Here is a 24,054-nt window from a genome sequence, read left to right as displayed (position 1 = left end):
TCTGTGAGCTAAATGTGACGGTACCCAGCTTCTCATCTGGCTGTCATGAGGAAAGCGGATAACATTGGTTCCAAACACTAGTCCTTCCTAATTAATCTACACCTCCATAGCCTGCTTTCTGTTGGGTTGGTGAAAACTGCAAGGTATTGTATGTGTATGTAAAGTCCTGAGATGTTGTGGTAATGAGGGACTATTGTGTTGATTTCAGTGCATTGAGTCCTGCATTCAAAATGTCTTCAACGAGCCACTATTGACACCTTCATTTTCTAAATTCTCCCTTTGTACATTCACCCCGGCTCGACAGGCAGTGTTGTGTGAAACATTATGAGATGGCCACAAGCCGTTCACAGGTTGTATTGTTCCAAAGCCCGCCGCCACCTTTTCTAAAGTGCTCCAAAGCCTAATTCGTCTTCCAGGCCTGTAGGGATGGGGGGATGGGACCCTGAGCCCTCAGTCCAATCAGTCTCTCAGCAAGCAGACAAAGGTCCTGCTGCTTCTACAACTGGAAATTTGGCTTAATGGTGAGAAGGGCATAGTGCTGGACTGGAGTCAATTGCATTTAATTTCAATCAGGAAACTCAGCTGGGCATTTTTCAGCCCAAATGATGAATAAGTATGTTACCTGTTTATGTTTAATTGAATATAAAAGCATAGCTGACTGGAGGCTGGAATTTTAGCTGAAGTGTTTACAGCTGCTCGTTGCCTCACCTATTCTGATTTGTCCGTCTCTCCTTATCCAATGGCATCTTTAGCAGCAGGGAGGCTGGGCTGTGATGCTGCGGACGAAGCCTGAGGCACACTCACCAAGCATAAAAACACCACTGACTGTGATTTAAAGCAAAAGTTTGATATCTTTGGAAAGACACCTGTTTGTTTTCTGGGGGAAAAGACTGACACGACTCTCATGTCTGTTAAGTATGAAGCTGCAGTCACACAAAGGCTGGAAAAAAGGGATATACAGTCAGCCTGGCTTTGTCCAAAGGACACAAAATCTGTCTATCAGCACCTCTAAAGCTCAATAATTTAGAAGGTTATATCTTGTTCTGGACTGTGAGCAATTGCTAGACAAACGGCAAAGACTGCAGGAAGTTACTGTGGCTAAACAAGGAATGGCTGAGGACATAATTTCCTGCAAAACGGCTTTAACATTAATGTTTCTCAACAGATTAAACAAATGAGATGAAAAGCATTAATTACTGAGCTTTCGAGGTGCTGGTAGACAGACTGAGTTTGAACAGAGCCAGGATGGTTGATACCCCGACTCCAGTCTTTGTGTTAAACTAAGCTAACTGGCTTTGGTGTGTCGCTTCATATTTACAGGAAACAGACAAATCAAACTCTTTTCCAGAAAGCGATTTAAAAACCCCCACTGAGCATATTTCCCCAAACAATTTCTTTGAAAAGGATCGACTTGCTGCTTTTCATCTGTCGCATCTCAGACAGCATGACTGTTTCGGTATTTAAATATAAATATGTAATAAATCTCTAACCTCGAGCATTTCTTCCACACGAGTACATCACGTCTTTTGTGCATGAAAAACCAACAGCACATGATCTTATGGTTTCATCTAAAGAGGCTGAGTAAAAACTGCATGCTCTTGATTGTTCAGCATTACAGCACTGAGCCCTTGTTTATGTGAACTTGGATTTCTTGTTCGCATCCGGAGAAAGACCCCTGATCTGGAAGACAGAAGAAAAGGCCACCCACAGGGCAAATAGCTGTCACTGTTGATTCACTGGGGGCTGAATTTTGTAAATTCTTAAGAAGCCTCACTGGGGGAAAAAAAAACCACCTTCTACGGGGAAACGTTACAAAAGAGACCTCTTACATTGGCTGGGTGGGAGATTACTGGGAGGGCTGGCGCAATTATGCGTTCTCATGCTGAATGGAGTGGAGCAGAGAGTTGTAGCTAATCTGCAACTCAAACAAGAGTAAATCTAAGATAATCAGCAGCGAATTACAATGCCAGGCACAGGCAAAAACATAACAACCCAGGATGGGTGTGTGTGCTGGTGATTCACGCTATGCTTTTCAGACCGTGGTGAAATACGCTCTCAGGCAAGAAACAGCTTAGTCCAAGAGCCACTCAACACATTTGGAAGGAAATAAACACAGAGCAAAGGAAGAACAGGTAAAACACAAGATTACATTGCACTGGCAGAATGTCAACCAGAGCCAGTCACATCAACACTTGAATCAGAGAAAGTAATGAACAATAAAAGAAGAAAAAGGTGTTTACTTGAACACAAGGACTGAAGCTGTGATTTAAGAAGAATAAATAAATGCTTTCAGAGGTAGTAGTTTGTGCTTGTTGGGCTCCTGAAGAGACGTTTTGGTGTCTTTGTTTGTTTTCAAAGGAAGTGAAGTCTTGATGAACTTGTCCGCCATGGAAACGATTTTAAAAGCAGGCCTAACCCGTGTCCTTTGAGTCACACCAAACTGCTGTTCAGGAGTTACTAGCTGGTCACAGCAGTTCATGCAAGACCTCAGTTTGTGAGTCCAGTTCTGTAAAAGCCCAAAAGTTTGATTTTAAAAAGCAGTAAAAAACGTTCCAACACAGTTTCTATCTTATACTGTTGTAATAAAGGCCTGAAAGTGGCTAAATGAGTCCACATAGGTTGTCAGGGGCATTAAACGTCATCACACCAAGTTCATCAAACTCTTGCAATCTGTTCTTAATTCTCAAACTTTCCAATTTGTAGATTTTTCATAAAGTGTGTATGGTAGTATGAAGTCTAGTGGTGGAGATAAAATCACGTGAGTGCGGTGTAGTTCATCTTATAGACGTTTATATAACGTTAGCACCTCTGCCGATTGCACTGACGCTGAGTTCAGCTGTGGAGATTATCTTGCTGTACAGAATGTCTTAATAAACAAAACATTTTGTTTGCCACACAGCTTATTTTCTGCATCTAAAACCAGAATCCACCAGTTCATTACTGGCTGCTGCACTCTAAGGACTGCAGAGAATCAAAGGAATCAACACATGCGTAGTTAACAGGCATGTCAAAGAGGAAACAGATTTTGAAGTAGTTAATTTTCCTTTTTCAGAATTTTCCTCCATGGCTCATGCCTTTGAAGGAACCCGCATTTACCTTTTAATATAAAAAATCCTGCAGTGTCAGACATGTTTAAAATACCTGTGGTGAGCAGGGAGCACAGAAACAGGAACAAAACCCAAAGGTGTTTTGTTTTTGTTTTTTTCGATGATACAGCATGATGCTACAGGCACAGGAGAGTAGATTAAATGCCACTGAAAAGTCCATGTCAAATAATGAGTACATGAGTCTGAAGGTGGTTTATACTCCTTTGAGGCAGGATTTTACAACTCTGAAAAGCTTTTATGGCAGCAATAATTCTCCGCTCCCACTCAGAGCTTGTGAGGTAAACAACAGAATTAGCACACTGCTAGTTTAGACGCTACAAGGTAAGGAATGTGGACACGTGTGATTGGGTTGAATTTCGACGTCGAATTTTGCAGATGAGCCAGTGTTCAACGCTTTTGCTTGACGACCGTGCATGTTTTAGCCGGAGTCCTCTGTGCCTCCCTCGTTCCTGCTGTGCCAGTTCAGGGCTCTCATTGAAATGAACGAGATGGCTGTCTTTAAATGAATGGCTATTGTTGATCTGAATGAGATCGGAGGTGCGATAAGAGCACGAACCCGCCTGCCTCTGAGTGAGGGCTGTAAAAACACGTTTTTGCTGTTGTCTCATAAAACCTGAGTGATATTTTCTTGTTTAACGCTAGTGCTTTGAGAAACCAGTAGCTTGTTTTCAAGAATTATTTCTTCAAAAAAAAAAAAAAAATCCTTATTTAATAACAAACAAGCCTTTTTCATGATGTCAAATCAAATTTTAATTAGAATAAGAGAAGCACAAAATCTATTTCTGGAAACAATCAAATAAAGTGAAAGCAGAATGTAAACATTTGTCAAAATGATTATATAACCATGTGCCGCATAGCTTTAAGCACTTTCCCATACATGAAATGCAGATGTCAGTTATTAAGCTGAAACCGATAATATGTCAGCGTTGGCAACTCCTGCTAAAACGCTGGGGCAGCCCAGTGGAGAATGTGGCCGTTTCTTTCAGAAAACATGATTTTCCATGTTCCCGTGAGATGGGACTGCGTTTCCCCCTCCAGCTTCTCCTCGCACGTCACTCTGCAGCTGATGGGACCAGCCCCTTCTTGGCACCCTGGTGGTAGTGACTCTCCAGCTTCCCTGTGAGAGACACGGGGAGGGAAGGGTGGGAGGAGAGAGAAGAGGAAGGGATGAATTCAAAACACCATCAAAGGGACAGAGTGACCTTTCTGAGAGCTCAAGGCCCGCTGATTAGAGGCGGCTTCGGATAGACAGTGGAGAGAAAGAGAGAGACTAGAGAGGGACAGAGAGACGATGAGGTAAAAGGCCAATGAGACCTTTTATTCCACAGCAGAACAGTGATTAGAGCGCGGCCTTTGTTGGCAACGAAAGTAAAATGTCTTCTAATTCAGTTATATAGACATACATAGTCCAACAGTGACAAAGACCGCACAAACAAAGGATGAAAATATATGCTGTAGGCCAAAAAAATAAAGAACAACACTGACCTACAAAGTAAATGCATCTTATAATGTTGTTGTTGTTGTTGTATGATGTTATAATGTGAAGTCTACAAATTACATTCATACAAGGCAAGTCAGTCATCCAACTCACATCCATCCATCCATCCATTTTCTATACCGCTTATCCGTCAGGGTCGCGGGGGAGCTGGAGCCTATCCCAGCTGACTACGGGCGAGAGGCAGGGTTCACCCTGGACTGGCATCCAACTCACATATACACTAATTAAAAACATGTATACGGGTAACACCAATTATTGTAGTTCTTGTTAAAAAAACATCAAACTGTAGAAGATCCTTAGAGGAATGAATATCAGTTCATGCCAATAGTGAAATACATGGGACAGCAAACTTTGTCTGGTTTTTCACTACTGTTATAAGGCTTAGGCGCAGGCCCAGTGGACTTCTATGGCTACTTTCATCATGAAGATTTTGGATGTTGTTAATTTATGATCTGCTTTGAATTTGACAGGTTTTATAATATTATGAACACACGCACTAAATAGTAAGGGATCTAATATTGGTCCTTGTGGGACACCTCTATCAACCAACGTGATTTGAAATCATCTGCAAATACAGTCTCAGCCAAAAACAAACAAACAAAAAAACCAAAGTAAGCAAGAAATCTGATGTTGCTTCCAGCTTTTAGTGACTAATCAGGATACTATACAAATGCTTCACAGTGCACTCTCCATTGCTGTATCAAAGAAATGTTAATATCTGTGGATGTGCTGCCAAGAACGTAACAGTCGAGGATTCTTTCATTAATACATTTGGATTTTGTAGCTGAGCCAGTTATCTGGCACCTGCAGCCACAAAAGCCATAAAGCAGCCATAAAACAACAGCCTCCTTTGTTCTCAGAATTTCCGCAGTTGAAATTTGATGCTCGCTAATTCTTGTGAACTTCAGAAGAGAATATCTATGAAGACAGAAAAACAGCTGAGGACCTCAAAGAGGGTTTTTTTTTTCCATCAAGTTGCTATTTATATGCTGTGAATGCTTGGAGCTATGGTGTGCCAACAAAGCGCCTGCAGCCACCGACCTCAGCTGACCTCCTAATCTACTGTAACCAACACTTTTCTCTCACAACACAGCATTCCCAATATCAACCACATTTCAGATTCCACCAGCAGAGCTCATTCGCACCAACTGTGGCCTGCCGCTTTGTCCTTTTCTGTGCACAACAACCTGTGCTGGGTTTTGATAACCTGTGTTGACCCCATCCTTAACTGCAAGGCAAATAATAACCCCGTGTCTCTGTGCCCAACACGAGGCTCCAGCTCGTTACACCGCCACATTAGCTGCCTGTTTTCCCCTTGGCTGAGGCAGGGAAAAATGATACAAGTGTGGCAGGCAGGGGTTGTGGCTGTTATTTGTGCTTTCTTTTCATGTTGTCACGTTATGGCTGAACTCTGTGAATAGCAGCAGCATAAACAAGGTGTTTAGGAGAAGTGCTGTTTGCTCACCATTTCCGAGGCTGTATGAATGGCTGTCAGCGTCTGTTTGTTCTGCCGGGAGCGAGAGCTGCTTAAGCATGGAAATACCTCTGGAATTTTTGGGTGAATGCTGCCAAAAGTGCATCTAAGATTCCTTTAATGATAAATCCGCCACACAACAGAAATGCATCATTCTTGCCTCTTTTGGGGTGTTGTGGAGTCAGTATTACAGAAAACTGACTGGCAGTTTTCCTTGTCATGACACAGTGACATTTCTGTGAAATGTTGTGTATCAGCAAATGTGGAAACAAACTGATTCACTGACGCCGAAGTCAAAACAAGCACACTGGAATGAGCATTTAGCCAACGTCAACACAGTTGTGCCCATCCGAGCATAATACAGATAAAGATCCTTCGACTTCAAGGACAGCTAAGGATGCCGAAATGAAGACGCACCTTTTGTCATTTAGGTGTATGAAGCACACTGACAGATCAGATCAGATCAGATCAGATCAGAGTTCTCATGTTTCCATGAGGAAACATTAGCCTATAGTAGAAGTTGCTGCCAAGAGTCGAGTTCAATATTCAATTTGTTATTGTCTTCAACTCCCGAGGGAAGAATGTCGCTCTTTAGCTGCTAAATGCTTCACCGTGTTCACCAGCTACTCACCAAACTGCATCCGTCTGCCATTTAGTGCTCGGCAGGTGGCCTACAGTCAGTTGCCGTAACAGTGGGGGACAGAAAAGCAGCATATAAAGGCACTGTTATATAAATATATCAATTAAATCAATTAAAATGTGTTTGCCGTGTTGATTTTGACTCACAGAAAGTCTGCTGAGTATAGTCTAAGTAGGAGTTAAGTGTCATGCCAGCTCTGTCGTCGTAGCAACGTCAGTGTATTTGCACTGTTTAAAACCGTTTCACCGTTTCTTATGCCAGGGAACAGCTGAAAATGCACCCTTTAGGCAAGTTCCTACACTTATTTATATACATCCTGAAGTGAAAAAATTGAGCAATAATGAGGTTTAGCACAACTGGACACAAACCACCAACGACAACAGTAAATGGGGCCTTGTTGTCAAGGCTGTCGAAAGGGAGGACTCTCTGGTTGTATGAACAAGTGAGATTCATTATATTCGCCAGGAAAGTCAAGCCGGCTGCGTTACACATTCTGTGGGTGAAGGAGACTTTTGTTAATGGCTCTGGAGCTGCTGAGCTGTCGCATTTCAGAGTAGGTGCTGCGGAGCTGAGAGAGAGCTGGAGGGAACACAAGTAAAAGTGGGGGGAGGGAGGTGAGTGAAGGAGTGGGTGCAAAAAGACCAGAGAGGCAGCAAAAAAATAAAAAAAAAATGAGACAGAGGGGATGAGGAGGAGGAGGAGGAGGAGGAGGAGGAGGAGGAGGAGAAGATGGAGGGAGGGAGGGGTGCTGGGAGAAAGGATACAGATAGGACAGCGGGAGAGGTAGAGAGAGCGAGAAATAGAAAGGCTGGCCCATCGATTGGCTGAGATAATTTCCCATTGATTGCTGCACTGTTTGGAGATTGCTGGAGAAAGGTTTATTGCCCACATGCTGCAGCTTGGGAGGAGGCCATAAAATAAGTACAGGTTGTCTGCAGAGGGCTGGCTTTGCACCGTCAAGACGACGAAACGCACTCCTGGGCTGAACACACGCTCGGCCACAAAGACGCTCGAACACGCACTGCACCTGGACGCTCTCCTACATATTCATAAATACGACCGCAGGCGTCGTATTCATGTCTCCGTTACACACAACGAGCTCATCCCTTAAAAAAACCCAGGGCCAGTAGTGCAAAGATTGTTTATTAGACTGAAACAGTGGTCCGCTAACACCCTCCCTGACATCAATAACATGCAGGCCCATCCGCTTGCTTGCAATAATAATCACAAGAGTAATTGGCTGCTTGATGTTTTCTACGCACTAAAGAATAAAAAGGCTGAATTTTGTATTCTGTCTTTTTATTACATGCTGGTCCCATTGCACCTGGATAATAAGCCTAGAACTGCTGAGCTTATACTCTTTAAAGGTGTAGCACGTAAGATTTCCAGATGACAGGAAAAATGACTAGATGTTAGTTATGTATTTTGTGGAGTTGTGTACTGACTGAAATCTGTCATTTTATTCAAGCTAACGGTGCGTTAAATTTGGCCGCTAGAGCTTCTGTGAAAGCACAGGAAACGACAGATGACAAGACAGACAGCGAGGAAGGACTAACATGCACAAAACCTAAAAACATAATTGAAAACCACGACATCATCTGCCTCAGCCACGTCACAACAGATTTCATCAGCAATGGTGGTTAACTATGAAGTCCCACAATGCTACGCTACTTCACGAAGGCATCAAAACGGGTTTTCTAATTTTTATTTTTATTTTTATGGTTTTGACTGAGAGACCCCTTGTGGCAGAAAACACATACTGCACGTTTAACCACATGTTGACGCACCTTCTGATGAGGCATGGGGAAGTTATTTCAAGCCTGCAAATGCTGACACAGAAAAGGAAAGTTAGAAGTGGAGCACCGTCAGCTCTGTTACTGAATGTAGCACGTTTAACACTACCTGTTACACTGATTCCCAATGGGCTTCCAAAATTGTGACAGAGTCTGTCACAAGTACAAAGACTGGAGAGAAGAAAGAAGTGAGTGCGTAGAAGAAAGAGTTTAAAAGCTTTAGCAATCTGAATGGCAGGATTTAATGGTTTGACACGTCCGTATTTCCTTTGTAAAGCTCATTTGAACTGATGAATCTTAAGCTGACAAACTTACTTTGAGGGTCAGGTATATGAAGCTAATGTTACTCTAAACACGTCTTATGTATCAACTAAAACTAGCGACGAGTTTGTCTGTGGTCACAATCTCCTCCTCTGTTCCTGAGTTGTGGCGCTAAATCATGATGATGCCAATATGCTGATATTTAGGTTTAATGTTTAACGCGTGCACCATCATAGCTTAGCTTGTTAGTCCGATAACAATTGCTAATAAATCCAAGGAACACAACGCCAGCTGAGGCTGATGGGAATGTGATTGGCTTTGCTGGCGCTAAAAGTAAAAGTCTGGCAGTCACCAGGGTCATTAAGATTCATCTGTCTGTAGAAACGTTCACGGCATAGTTGTACCGATGTTTCAGTCCAGTCAACTGACGTTTCCATCTCTAGAAGCACATGGCGAGTGTGGCTAAAAAGAGTCCAGTAATCTCCTGTAGTTTTTAGCAGAGCTACTCAAACAAAAGAAAATACTATTTACTAGCTATGGATTAAAATACATCTGGTGCACTAGGGAGTACTTACAGCACCAGGCTGACATATGAGGGACTGACTCGTTGCCATGTCCCCATGGCCCACTGATGTGTTTTAAATCATTCTAGACAAGATGGAGCCCAATGGCACAGACGAATAATCTGTATCAGGCTCACTCACTGTGCTGGTTAGTAGGACCAATCCTGGGGTTTGTCTGTAATAACAAAAATATCGCCAGCCTTATCCTTTATGAAAAGAATACCTCTGTTCACTAAGCTTACAGTAGTCCATACAGCAAAAACGTGACAGTTGTGTTTCCCATATTTTACCTGAGCCTGTGGTTTTGAAGATGAAATGAAAAGACCCACAGTTCACAAGAATTTTTTTTTTTTGTAAAATAGAAAGGGGGGGGGGGCTTCATTCGGATTTCAGCTCAGCAACACTTCCTTTCCATCTTCTTTCCCTTATCTGGCCTCAGCTTAGTACACTTGGAGCTGAAGTCATTCTTCACGTGAAACCGAGCCGACAGCCTTGAGCACTGCGGGAAAGTGGATGTCTACAAAACCCTTGGTAGTCAAGGGAGAACAGCAAGAGAGGAGGGGAAAACTGCCTGGATTCCCATTTTGCTGTTAGTCACACCTAATTTACATTCCCTTCCTGTGCTGCCGAGCTGGTGAATTTACAAGTGGATAGAGAAAGTGCTGTTTGAGACTTGTGTTGGCATGCTGTTTGCAAGGGGTTAGGGAGAAGCATGAACCATGCCTCCCACTGCAGAGAAAACAGAGTCTCTCTCCATCTCTCGGTCAAAACCTCCCTGCCTGAAGCTGTTTTCACAGACACTGAGGGGCTGTAATGGCTGAGGGATTTCTCCAACCAACAGCACACAGTTGAACTGGTTTAGTCACGCACATGACAGTTCATCACAACTCGCTAGGGACCTGGCGTCTGACAAGCCAAGGACAGCAAAAGTAGTGCTGGTTGGTGGGTGGATGTGGAGCAGCGAGGACATGGTGATAACTGGTTTATATCAGTGCTCCCAAAATACCATGAAAACTAGAGCATCGATTCTACCTGCTATCAGTTCATTATGCGGGGACTCCTGTTTTGATGGCTTCTTGTGCTTTTCCCTGGTACACGATTTTTGATAAGTAATAAAAAAGTTTAAGTTCCTCACGGGGAAAAAACAAACAAACAAACAAAAAAGCGCCGGCTACAATTTGTGTCACCCATGCAGGCTCTTTCTCCTCACTTGCATTTCATCAGTGACACCCACTAAATGCTGTTTAGTAATCCGCACGCATGCGTCCATGAGGATCTACTGATTTAACAGATTTAAGTTCACGGGCAGGCACTTTAATCCTCATATTTAGCATCATATACACCTTACAGGCGTATACTGTATAAACATTATAATGAAGTTGTAAATGTAACGGAAACTATAACTCCTCTGGAAAAACAGAACTGGAGGCTGGTGAGAACAGAAAATAAATGACAGCACAGATGTTATAATATGAAAATGTCTTCACGGGAGAAGCTGTCCATTGTTGACAAATACTGTGCATTAATAAGCACTTATATCACTTATATATAACACTTATATGTCATTATATCTTATTATACCACTGCCTTATAGTACGTTACAAAGCATTCATCATATCTGCGCTTAAAACCAAAGACTGAAGTGTTGCCGGTTCGTTTTATGACTTGCAGAGTCATTAGTATATCTTGGATTTTCTTTGGCAGTTCATATGGTAATTAAATTGCAGCCGCATGAGTCTCACTTTGTACATACTGTGTACTGTGCTCTGAAGTCATACGTTATCTTTTAGAGCTACATTAGAGTGAAAAGCTGGTTGTCATTTTCAGGGGATTTGTTGGGTTAAAAATCTAAACAATCAGGACACAGAAGTGAACATTTCTTGCATTTACAGGCAGGATAAAGGTTGCTGTATTCCCTGGTGTGTGTTTAGCTCCAGCTGTGATGGGAGGGTCTTCATTCCTGGCTTTTGTTTGGAATTTGAGTATCCATGAACCTGAACAGATGCAAAAGCAAAGACGTGAGGAATCTGAAGGGGGAAAAAAAAAAATCTGTGCGTGGAGCCCAGACGCAGCAGGTTAGCTGCTGCAGAAAGCGAGCGCGACTGTCAGATTGTCAGTTTCAGAGGGTTACAAATTTGAGTGATGAAGACGATCTTCAGCTGATAAATTCAAAAAGAGTTTTCCACTGCCTGTCGGAGCAGCACTTTGTGTTTGATATACTGGCCTTGTGAAGCTTGCATGTGGAGGGTTAGCAGTTCAAACACTCTGACAAGCAGGGGAAATCTGAGCTGGTTGATCCTTAACAACTTCAGAGTTCAAGGGCTTGTAGGTGAGGTTCAAACTGTAACCTCTCATTGGCTGCTCTGGTCATCCTGCAAATGATCTTTTTGCCTGTTTGACTGTCAAGCATGGATTTGCTCTAAATAAACTACAATTATTTGGGACGTAAGAGAAGCAAGCAAAATGCTTTTTATATGCTGGACATGTACATTTCATCTGACTTCTGACACTACAGAGCTAAACAATATACGGACTGTCATTATTTCATGGGAAACAAGGCTGTTGGCAATAATCAATCCAACTGCGTGAGCCTGAACTGAGAGTTAGACAATGGTGTCACACAGCATGAATATTGATGACATGCTGGAGGCTATTCTGTGTTCAAAAATAAAAATGTCAGCCTACATTAAACCGGACTGTGGTTTAGAAACTTGAGAGGACTCGGTCTAGTTATCATTAACACGAACCCAAAGCTGAATATAATGAACATGAAAGCTCTTGGCTTGGCTCTTGTGATTCTCTTTCCCTCCCTCTCACCACACTTTCACACTGCAAAAGGTACACAGAAAACAACTTCCCAAAAGCTGCTTAATTTTCTGAAGAGCCGAACGACCAAGAAAGCTCAGCTGATGTGTGAGAAGTTTCAAGTCTGTCAGCCAAACAGGGCTGGACATGATGCATGACACTGTGAATCCACAAAATGTCAGTCAGACATCCCGGCAAGTGCAAACTGAAGGTTTACTGAATCTATTCAGTCCTCTGGAAAAGCAGGATAAATGTTTCAAAAACTGCTCATAGCTCAGTTCTGCAGGTGTAGAAAATTAAAATAAAAAACCATAAGTTTTGTTTTGACATTCATGGATTCGTAATAATCTTTCACTAGAATGTAATTTCCCAGTTATGGGACCAATAAAGGATTATCTTATTTTAGGATTATCTTATGCCCTGAGGTCCCCCGAAACAACACTCAAGCAATAAAAATAAATTAACTACATGTTTAAAGCTTGAGACTTGACCAAAAGCGAAGCTCTTTGCTTCAGTCACAACAAAGTTTTTATTAGACTGAGTGTGGTTGGTTCACAAGACACAAGTTTAAATGGCACTTTCATTCCCTTGCAAATGAACAGTGTGGTAGGACCTGATGTCAACATGCTAACAATAAAATAAATGTGTGTTCTTATTACACCACCTGTGACCACACTGGTCACTCTTCATCAACAGGCACACTGGAGGCTTGGCTGGCTTGTCTTGACTCGGTTTGACTCACCAGTCCAGCCCAGCAGGGATCTGCATCTCCATTACAACAGGACTACCTGAACCTGAAGGTGTTTCTGACGTGCTTGTCTTGATCTAAACAGGCTGGAAAACAGTGGAAAAGCACATTTCATCGTCATTATTTTTACTGTGTGTTTTTCCATCACACGGCTCGGCGGGTAGAGGAAGTTGTTTAGGGTACCTGTTGGAGGTGTTTGCGAGCCTGTCTGCCTGCAGCTCTTCATAAGAACTCACTGTGGCTGTTTCTGCACTCTTTCCATACTGAAGAAAATCCACTGACAAGCTTTGCTACCTCAGTGTTAAATCAACAAAAGTCCCCCACTATTTTGACATCTGAAAGCTTGTATTATGAAGCAGCAAACTCAGGAAATGTTGGATTTCCACCAGCAGTAACTTAAGATGACTTCTACAGCTGAAAGCAGACATTATGAACAGTAACACAAAGCAGACATGTGAAAGTACAAACAGGGTCGCCAGAGAGAAACTAAACTTCAAACCACAGAAATTCAGCTAGAAGCTACAGTCAATGTTGAGTCTGCTGTAGAGGATAGTGAGAACTCAAACTCAACCAAAACATTTGCTGTTAGAATCTCATTTTTGGTCTAAGCAAACTTCTGTCGTTAAGAAATGGACACACAAAATGTAAAATAGTTGTGAACAAATGATCAACAGGAGATTCTCAGATTTTCCAAGTTTTGTTTGGGCTTTGCTCACACACCACTTCCTGCTGAATACAAATGAAGGAGCAGATGGATCTTCCCTCTGGAAACCATGTGTTACATGTCATGGCACCACTGATGCCTGACCCTGTCTCTTGAAGGCTGCTGTTAGTTAAACATCACCAGTTTAAAAGAAACACTATCTCTGGATTTTCAAGCACAATTACTGGGAAACCAAAGTAATGACTGAGCAGGAAGGTCTATAAGTTACTAGTTGGGATTTGGCTGTGCTGGCGGCCATGAGTGATTCATGAAAACAGGACCAGAGCCTCACAGCTTATCAATCACTTCCTTTAGATGCTCTTACAATGAACTGGTGGAGAGACTGGAGCTCAACAATGTTAACAAAGGATCATGGGGAAAAAATTTCACATGTTTTATACATTTCTGCTAATAATCCACAGATAATTTTGCAAATAAATCTCTGGTTTTGACCTAAAGAGCTTAGGAAATTTTCAGAACAGAGATTTTTTTATCACTTCATTCTGCCTCTTGGAGTAAATTTTATTAAGGCTGCATGTGGTGTGAAAGAAATCATGTTTTTATTATTTGTTCTTTTCAATTAGATTTTATTGTCAGAGCCACTGGGTTCTGATTTTCATTCACAAACATGAGAAACATGAGCGCTACAGATGAAAATAAAATCAGCTCTGTGCACTGTGCCACATCTTATTGTACGAATAAATATATTGTAAGATAGGCAGGAGTTTTATGGACCTATTTAACATTTCCCCACAGAACTGTGTCTAAAAATTAATGTTTTCTTCTGTCCCAAGAACCAAGAGAATATAGAGACTCTGGGATGTTGCTTAAACAAACCGAATTTCTAATTCACTTTGCGGAGCCGATGTCAAACGATTCTCACAATCCACTAGTCTGGCTTTACGCTCTACCGGAGACAGACACAGTTTGGCTTTTATCTAGACCAGTCCTGATTCTGATTTGCCTTAATGTTTCCAAGACTTGTCAATCAGCGTAATACAGACAAAGCCCGCAGCCTTTTGGATTTGATACACAGACGTTTCTGATGTATTATACATTTGCTTACATTAGACTGTAAATATGGTTCAACTTTAACGGTTGAACTACCTGAGTTTAACCAAGTGTACACCACTGGCTAAGAGACGTAATCTTTGTTAGTAGCCATGCGTAATAATGAACTCAGAGATGGCCGTTTTGCATTTTCCATTTTATCACTACACTCCATCATGTATTATCCATGAAGGATCTAAGCTCATTAGACCACACAGAATAATTCAGAAGCCATACTGGGCTTTCAAAAAAAGCCAGTTTCAATCAACTTGGAATTTAACAAGGAATCTGATTGGTTATCACTCACACGCAAGTTTAGAAAAAGTCATTTTCAGTTTTGTTGTTCCAAAGCTAATGAGACTCCATAATCATCACGACAGGTTAAACTGGTTTTAACAATGCAGTTCTGTATATGAATATATATCTAGTGAGAGAGAGAGAAAGAGGTAATAAAGAAAGAAAGACAGGTGTCGACCAAAAAGTATTGCATAAAATGCAATAATATATATCATATCTAACAGAACAGAATGTGTTCAAGATTGCAAAACTCATTGTAATGAGATTACCCACTGTACGTCCATTTTATGTCAAAATTGTGGCTACAACTCACAGGAGACAAAATCTTGTCATTTTTGTACTCCTTTGTGGTTTGCTGAAACCTAAACAAACCTCAGAAATTGCCTTTATTTACGCAACAGTGATCAGCAGCAGTTTTGGAAGCCGCGTATAAATGACGACCTGCTGATGTGTATCGTCAGTTCAGAAAACACTCACATGTGCTGCTCTGGAGGGCATTTACAAACAATGCATTTGTTGTTTAATTTAGAGAACTGCAAAAAAAAAAGAAAAGAAATGGACTTTGTATATCTTTTACTTCTGAAGCACACAAGTACAAATATTGAGTTATGTTCGTTGATAGCTCCTCACTCTGTGAGAAAACTGCCAAGAAGCTCAAACCTTGTCTTCTCACCAGTCTTCTCAGCTTTTAAAATCAACTATTGTCAGTTTGCAATGAAAATGCTGGCAATGACAAAATCTAGTGTCCCAATCAGTCTTCTCAACGCCCTCGAGGGAACATTTGCAAGAGTGAGAATGAGGGCAGACATCCAGAAGAAGTTTCACATTAGAACAACGTGTTGTGACTAACACAGGCAGCCACTCCGCAGCTGTGGCTGTCAAATCTCATCGCTTAGAAAAGGTGTTTTCATAAAACATTATTATGAAAAAGGGCCGCTAATTACAACAAGATAACAAAGTTAATCAAACAGAGAGGAACCAAGACTGACAACACTGTTGAGAGCGTGAACGTGTTTCTGAACTCGGAGCTGAATGCAAATTTACATTTCATAAAAAGTGACTTACAATTAGAGCTGGAAAACAAAACAAAATATCAGCTGAATAATAAATTGGGCAGTCCACAGAAAATGCACTGGTCACAGCATCTCAAGCTCAAATGTTTGCTGGTTCTCTTACTTTTTAACCATAAAAAACAGAACAGCTTTGGATTTTGGACTGATGTGAACATACTCACTTAGGCTTTAAAAAAAAATCTTATGATTGATCCACAATGAAAATAATCATTACTTGCAGCTATAAACGCAATTAAAACATGATATTATTGACATTATAATTGCTTAGGAGCAGTTACAACATAAAATACTGTGTTTTTTATTCAAACAAGTGTTAAAAGTAAGTCTACTAGGAATAGAATTACATGTCCTCTATGCTTAATTATGGACAAATTGAGTATGATATGTGTAGTGTTATCACTTTATTCCTGCTTTGACACAACATCTCCATTTCCTACAATTCCATTTACAATTCATTCTCGAGAGACAAGAAAACCTCTTGTCAGGCTACACACACTTGGGTGCCGAGGGCTTTAAAAAGCTACTTAAAACCTCAGTAGCCACAATGTCAAAGGGACAAAATATAAAATGTAGCCTGCTTTTTTTTTACAGCCGCGATGGGACTCTGAAAAGGTGAATACAGCCGTGTTATTAAAATGGGTCCTTATAAAGCGGCCTTGGCCACATCTAATTAGAATGTAAATGTAGTGTGGGCTGGGGATGGATCACAGAGGATAGACATTGGCATTTAGATTATGCTAAGACTAGATTACTGATGACACTGTGTGTTGGTGAGATAGCCTTTTTGAGAGCAGCTTGGCAACTGACTAATTGTGTTTCACCACTAGCAATGTAGGCCATTGCTGTTCTATCGCTGGTAATTAACAAGAGGGAAGGGAGAGGTACATTGTTGCGTGTGCACAATACAAACAATCCCTGACAACACTAAGACTAAAACACACACACACACACGCGCACGCACACACGCACGCACACGCACACCTCGCACTAGAATTAAAGAATGGAGCACTAAGCAATAGACTTGAAGCTGCTCAGTTGAAATCCTCTCACCTCAATACAATCTCTCAGAGGGGGCATATGCCACGAACAGAGCAGCTAAGACCAAACAGAAAACCAAAGACAGAATGCAGACAGCGAGGAGAGAGAGAGAGAGGAAGGTGGTAGAGAAACAGAGAGCAGGGGAGAACAGAGACTGAGGGTGAGTGCAGAAACAGGGAGAGAGCAGAATGGAATAAATTGAAGCTGATCTGGTGCTCTGCATTCTGAGGAGGCTGGATTTGCATATCTGTGCAGCGGTGCAGAGGGAGAAATGTGTCGGTGCTGACAGCAAGCTGAATATCTTAAACCTCCGCTGACACCCCTGCAGGCACTCTCTCTTCACATACACTGGTACACGGTGGAAGGAACACACACACTCACGCACACGTGCACGCACACACACACACACACTGTAGACATAAGGTCAGGAGATAGGAAGCTTTGTGCATTGCTTTGTTCCTGCACAGTCATGTACAGTAGTGCTTGTTGTTTAGCAGTCAGCTCAAGTACAAGAATCATCTCTGGGGGAAAAGGCCCAGTGGGGCAGGCTATATATATATATATATATATATATATACACATTTGATATATATGTTCTACTGAATGAGATACTAAGAAAGACAATGACCCAGATATATGCACACATCCAAATCACTGCATGCAGCAGCCTGATTCAGAAATACTGTATAACATTACTTGTTGGACCCAACAGCTACACACACACGCATTCACACTTCAAACGCTGGGCAATGAGCCATTTGAAAATCAAACTGTTTTAATGGTGGGAGGCAAACCTAATAAAACCAAGTTGGTGCAAAACAAGAGTCTGAATAAAATCGAGACCATACTGTAACCCTGAGTATACTGTGAGAATATGACACGTTAAATCTAATGCAAGAACGCACACGTAGCGAAATTCATTGGGGATTTTCATAATGTACGGAGATTCAAATGGTGAATAAAGCTACATTTTACTGGCTCGGCATTCTTTTGAAATCTATACAATAATTAAGACACCTGTAAAAATTTTACAGTCATTTAGAGATTTTCTCTGTTAAATAGTCCAACATTTTGGGAAATACTCTAATTTGCTCCTTTGCCAAGAGTTAGATAAGAGGATAAAGACGATTGAAGCGCACTAATTAACATGTTATATCTTGGCTTAAACTGAAAATAATTAAAAATGGTTTTACTGGACATCTGGCTGTATTTTGTGATTTCCGTGGACTTCTACTTTATTTCTTGTCCAGAAATAATAACCTCCCGGAGTCCCCACAAGTTGACAAAAAACCTCACCATTACAACTCAGACCAGCAAGCCAGTAGGTCCAAAGAGAGACAATCCTATCAGACCAGTCCCTGTAAAAACCACATAACCTTAGTCCATGTTGTTCTCACATCGTGGGTTTTGTACAGATTTAACAAATGACATTTCTTTCCTGACTGATTCGTATGACTACTGCAGCAACTGAGAATAACAGCAGCAAACAGAGAAGCAACTGAACAGAGAGAGCAGCACAAGAGATTCTCCTTATTGATTGTGCAGCACTCTCATAAAAATAACACATGTAAATGCACCTCGATAAATAATTGAGTAAACACTGATGGCAGAAAAGTGTTTGGCAATATGCACAAATGTACAGCACATACAGTAGGCTGAAGATCTGTGTCAGTATGACTTTTTTTCCACAAGGTCCTGTCACGAGATTATAAGGCATCGACACAAAGCTAGCATGAGGTCTTTACAGTGTGCTTCATGTCTTTCAAATATTTAAGATCCTCAGTGGGTGAGGAGAACAAAACCTCTGGCTCACATGTCTGAGACGGGACATGTGATGGGGATGAATTCCTCCTCATGACAGTCAAATCCAAAGACGTTGCACTTTGCCAGACTATCTTCTCGGCGTTAATTGTAAAAGACTGGAGGGGGATCTAATTTGGCAAGTTGTGTTCTTGCATTGAAACCAACAAGATTCGGGGGGGAGCACATTTTATTTGCCTGGCATTGTCTAATAGCCACCATCATTTCTGATTAATCTTACACTGTTCGAGGATTTATCTATCTGTGTGCTCCATGTGGTGCTGTACAGCTCAATAGGGAGAGGAGAGCACAAATAGTGCCAGGGTTAGTGCCTTCACTCCCACTGCACATAATTCTTACTACTTTGGATGAAAGCCTGCACCAAATGGTGTGTGTGTGTGTGTGTGTGTGTGTTTTTTCTGTGTGGGTGAGAGCAGCAGTTCTGACAAAAATAATAACAGCTGGGGTTTAAAAAGTGACCAAGCTTGTTTTTCAAACACTTTAACACCAAGTTTGTTCTCGTTTTCAGTTTCTTGTTAAGGTGTTGGAGTGCCCATGGCTAACATTATGACCGGCAAATATCAGAGGAATCTCATGGGTCTGGTTAAGTATCTCATTAAGCTCAAGGTTAAGTTAGCTCAAGGTTATGTTTGAGTCTCTGCAGGCTGGCTGTCTGCAGAGTGAGAGGAAGAGAAATGCTGATGGGCCTGTCAAATGCCAGAATGTTTCCTGTCTACTGATGGGTGAGAAATAGTCGGGGAGGAATGTGAATTTGTGAGAAACATTGTATGTATGACAAAGTTTAAGTGTGTGCAGTTGCACTGTGTGCGTGAATATGTTGGGGAGGACTTGAGTGGAAGCAAAGGAAGCAGTAACACAGTGGACAAGCTTCTTGGAATGCCAGAGGCACGATGACATTGATCCAGCAGACCTCTCTCCATCAGTCTCCCTGACAGAGGTAACTGGATTGTTCATAAAAATGGAAATTGAGCCATGTTATTCTCATGCGCACAGGCAGACACTCTGCGCACAGATGAATCCATCCAAAAATAAATGTACCCATCAATGGGCGTGCACGAGCTTGACAGAGAAGCTTGTGCATATATATGATTCATTAATATTATGGCTGCGACGACTTCCAACATTTCAGGGAAACCTACGTGTTGTTTGAACATACGTGTACACACACAAACATTTCCTCCACCCGTGCAGCCCTCTGTTGTTCAGTCAAAGGAACACTCGAAACAGATGGAGTAGCAAATAAACCGAGGCCGCGGGAGGGGGGAAGGGGACACAGGGTGAAGGAAGTAAAGCCCTTCCAGTTTGCTGTCACGTGCATTATGATAACACTAAAAGAGGCTAACATTTCAATAGAGCAGGGGGCGGGGGCTGTGAAGGTGGGTGGAGTTGATAATTACAGCAAATATGCCACAACATGCAATTAGCTGTCTTATATGCATCGTTTGTTAGCTTTGCAGTGTTTTGTGTCACACGCTAATTACCCACAACCACTGTAGGCATGTGACAAATGCTCACTGCCCAGACAAGAGTATGCTGAAGTCCTTTCATCATTATTTCAAAAGCTACGGCAGGCAAGGGTTATGTGTTCATGTTTGCTTTATTGGAAAGTTATGGCAGATTATGATAAAGTTTCATTGCAGAGGCGACGACGACACTGTGAATTAATGACACAATGCTCCGCTCTTTTCTTTTTCTTTTTTTTTTTTACTGTTTCATCAATGTGGACAAGCTTAGAAATAATCATCTCTAAAAATATCTTGATACTTAATCAATTTAGCTCACCCGCTGTTTGTCTCCTTCAGCAGTGAAGCAGACTTAGCTCTACAGCAGCAGATGCTATTGATTTTTTGGAGAAGTCGGGGTGGCAAGGCACAGAGGAGGTATGGCTAATGATGGAAATTTACAGAACGACTCTATGCTCTTATAGGGAGCGGGAGCTGTGCTAATGGTGGCTTCAGTGTGATGGACTGGACATGGTGTAACCTTCAGAAAAGCGGTGAGGAGGTGGATATACAAGCAGGATATAATTGGTGCTGGATATTCCAGTCTTGTACATGCCTGAGCTGAGCGTGACAGGGGCACTGATAGTTACTTCACAGTGCTAATAGGACCCGTTTTTGTCTATTTGTGTAAATACTGATGCAGTTTGTGACAAGGGAGTACAAAAGCCTGTCCCAAATTCAGGAGGGCTGCATGTGGTTTAGCAAAGACCAGCTACTAATGATATTCAAACTTGATTTGATGTTTTGATGCAGCCACTTCCAATTTCTCACTTTTAAGTGCCTCATTAGTTTAAATCTACTACAGTTCAGCCATTTTAAATAACTTCACTGACCAACAACAAGCTCTTTGATAAATTAAAGTCAGGTGTTAGGGCAGCTCGTAGGTCTGAGACCTCTTAGAGTTCTTAATAATGACAACGGCTTTTCACTACAGCTTTTGATACAGTTGATTTTAACTGAGCATCTTAATCGTCGAGTTGGCACTTCAGGTATGGTTTTAGATTAGTTTTAGTCTTATCTTCCTAATAATCTACTAATTTCTCCTATGGAGTGCCTCAAGGCTCCATCACTGGTCCTTCGTTATTCTCAATTTATATGTTACCTCTAGATCAACTTTTTCAAGTACAAATGAAGTTTCCATTTATATGCAGACAACTCCCAGATTTATTTCTCATTGCAAGAACACAACACAGCTGGTCAAGCATTTGGAGTCAGAGCCCCATGACTCTGGAAAGACCTGCAGGTCTGGCTAGTTAAGTTTCTTCCTTTAAATCTCTTTTGAATACACTTTTGTTTTTGTTTTCTTTAGAACGGTTACCTCTTGAGTCAGTCATTACATTTTTTCTTTATGTTTTAACTGTGTTTTAGTAATTCAAAGCTTGCTTGTAGGTATTGCTGTACAATTTCTACTTTGATTAAGTACTATATACATAACACAGCATTGACTGCCACTCTATTGTTTGTGCTAAAATATTATGTGATGTTAAGACAAATTTGTTGAATGTTATTTTTATTACTACTTACGACTATTTTCACCTTAAAAAAGGTTGTTTACCATTGAAGCGTATGTACACTGTTCTTGTAAGCACTGTATTTTTTCTGTCACTGTATTTTTTTGAGCTAACCACTGACTGAATCTCTGATGTAGGTTAAGCGTCCATAATCTATACAGTGTTGTGGGGCACACTGAAAAGAGAGGAAGGAGCCATCAGCAGGGTTTTAGCCTACAGATCTGCATGTAAAGTGGGTCAGCTATGCTCCTGGAGAGCTTAACAAGCTGCTGGAGGAACAAGACAGCACACTTGATAATTAGCCAGAAGAGGAAGGCATGTTTGAGGGAGAGGAGGGGGTTCAAGGAAGTGGTGGAAAACAGATGAGAAAATGTGTGGGTGAGAGGTTGGACGAGCAAGATTCAGCTAGAGGTATTTTATGTGTTTTTCTCTACAACAGTCCTAATATGTTTTCCCTTTGCTTATATGGTTTGGAATCTATTTTTTAAGAGATTGTATTATTTTATTATATGCTTCCTTGTTAGGCTGTATAAATTTTGCTCCTTGCATAAACTTAATGTCTTTTCAGGCATGAATGAAATCTCAAATCCACCTTCTGTGATAGTTCAGTTCTTGGCCTCATCTCTCATCTATCTAAAGTATTAAACTCAGAATTCTCTGTGGACTCTTTTCCTTCCACTGCACTCTGTGCTGAACCTGGTATTGTTTCACATTTGTTTTGAAATAATTAGGCCATGAAATGAAGGTGGAACATTTCACAGCAGCAAAGTGTTTCTAACTGATTTTGACCTTTTCAGGCAGCACTGCTGTTTGATGTGAGTGCAGTCAGAGCAGCGGAGAAGGAAATGATTCGAGAGGCAATCTTTTTCATGTTTGCTATGGTAATTCTTTTATTCTCTTAACTGAGGTCTACTCCATCATCTAAATTGGATGGTTTTTGCTGCATTTTATGACTGTGGGCCAAAAATGAGGGGAATCATTTTTGGCCTGCAATCATAAAATGCCACCAGTAAAGGACATACTTTTGGTTTAAAAACATGATCCAAGGCTTTAATTAAGATGAATGATGAAAAAGAGAAAATAAACACTACAATTAAGACTGTTGTTGTGGGAGTTTAAGTGATAACCTGCCCAACGGAGGAAGCAACATGCTATTCTTTGGAAAACAGACTTCGGTCTCAGTGGGTCCTTCCTGCTAAAAAAAAAAAATGTAAAAAATCCCGACAACATTTGTGCAAATAGATTTTGGTTTATCAGTTTACTTACTCATTTCAAGTCAATGACAGTAAGAGAAATGACACATGGAGGTCCATGGACCTTTACAATTACATGGCCTGGTTTTTTTTCTCTTGGTTGAAAATGTCGGTGCTGGGCTACATCCACTCCGAGCCTTCAGAGATCAGGCTGTTTCCACAGCTGATGGAGAAAGATGCAATCCTAACACCACTGTAAGCAGAGGGCTCAGCTGCAGTTGATACGTGTGTGTGTGTGTCTATCTTTTCGTGTCTGTGTGCGTATATGTGTATAGACATATACGTGTATATGTGTATATGTGTGTGTGTGTCCTTTCCTGAAAGCTCAGGTGCTCTCAGGCGAAGTGTGAAGAGGGTTATGTGAGGCAGGGAGGGAAGGCGTGAGATAAAGACTTAAGAGCTCATACGGCGAATAGCTGCAGAGCCAGCTGACAGAGAGGAAGAAGTCACTATTACTTCCATCCTTACTCGTATAAGGATAAGACACCACACTGCCTCTGTTTCTTCTGAGAGTCAATTCAAGTGTCACATCTTTCCTTTTCCAAGCTTATTTACCTCCACTATCCTCAAGCAATATAAAGGATTATTGATTCGCTACACCTGCATTACAAAACCCAGCCTGTCTTGCCACATGCATGCATCATAGAGCTACAATGACTGACTGATGAATCCAGTTGATCTACTGGAAATTAGTTGCCAACTTTTCTGATAATTTTCCATTTGCTTAACTCACTCTTGTATGACTGTCAGTTGAATATTGTAGGGTTTTTGGACTGTTGACTCGGATATTTGGTGAAGTCAGCTTATACTCTGGGATGTGATTTTGCATTTTGTCAGTGTTTTATGTCATGTTTTTCGCTCATGTTTTAAGATACATGAATACATGTAATAGAAAAATTGTTTAAGAATATGGTGTA

The 24,054-nt window shown here is 41.3% G+C and overlaps 1 protein-coding gene across 2 annotated transcripts in view; it reads right to left on the bottom strand.

The window, feature by feature from the left end:
- Nucleotides 1-3,867: 3,867 nt before the first annotated feature.
- Nucleotides 3,868-24,054, bottom strand: part of trip4 (thyroid hormone receptor interactor 4) — a 63,957-nt gene continuing 43,770 nt past the window's right edge. Inside the window, exon 13 of one of the 2 annotated variants that reach the window (XM_046393540.1) lies at nucleotides 3,868-4,224. In XM_046393540.1, the coding sequence (XP_046249496.1) occupies nucleotides 4,160-4,224 (65 nt within the window). In that variant the 3' untranslated portion in view covers nucleotides 3,868-4,159. Of the gene's footprint in view, nucleotides 4,225-12,816; nucleotides 12,976-24,054 lie in introns of those variants that run through there. The other variant, XM_046393551.1, reaches the window with a different exon arrangement.

The sequence above is a fragment of the Scatophagus argus genome, chromosome 1 (assembly GCF_020382885.2).
Source record: "Scatophagus argus isolate fScaArg1 chromosome 1, fScaArg1.pri, whole genome shotgun sequence".
Classification (NCBI taxonomy): domain Eukaryota; kingdom Metazoa; phylum Chordata; class Actinopteri; family Scatophagidae; genus Scatophagus; species Scatophagus argus.
The sequence above is the reverse complement of the archived record's forward strand: the minus strand, read 5'-3'. Positions and strand labels throughout refer to the sequence as shown.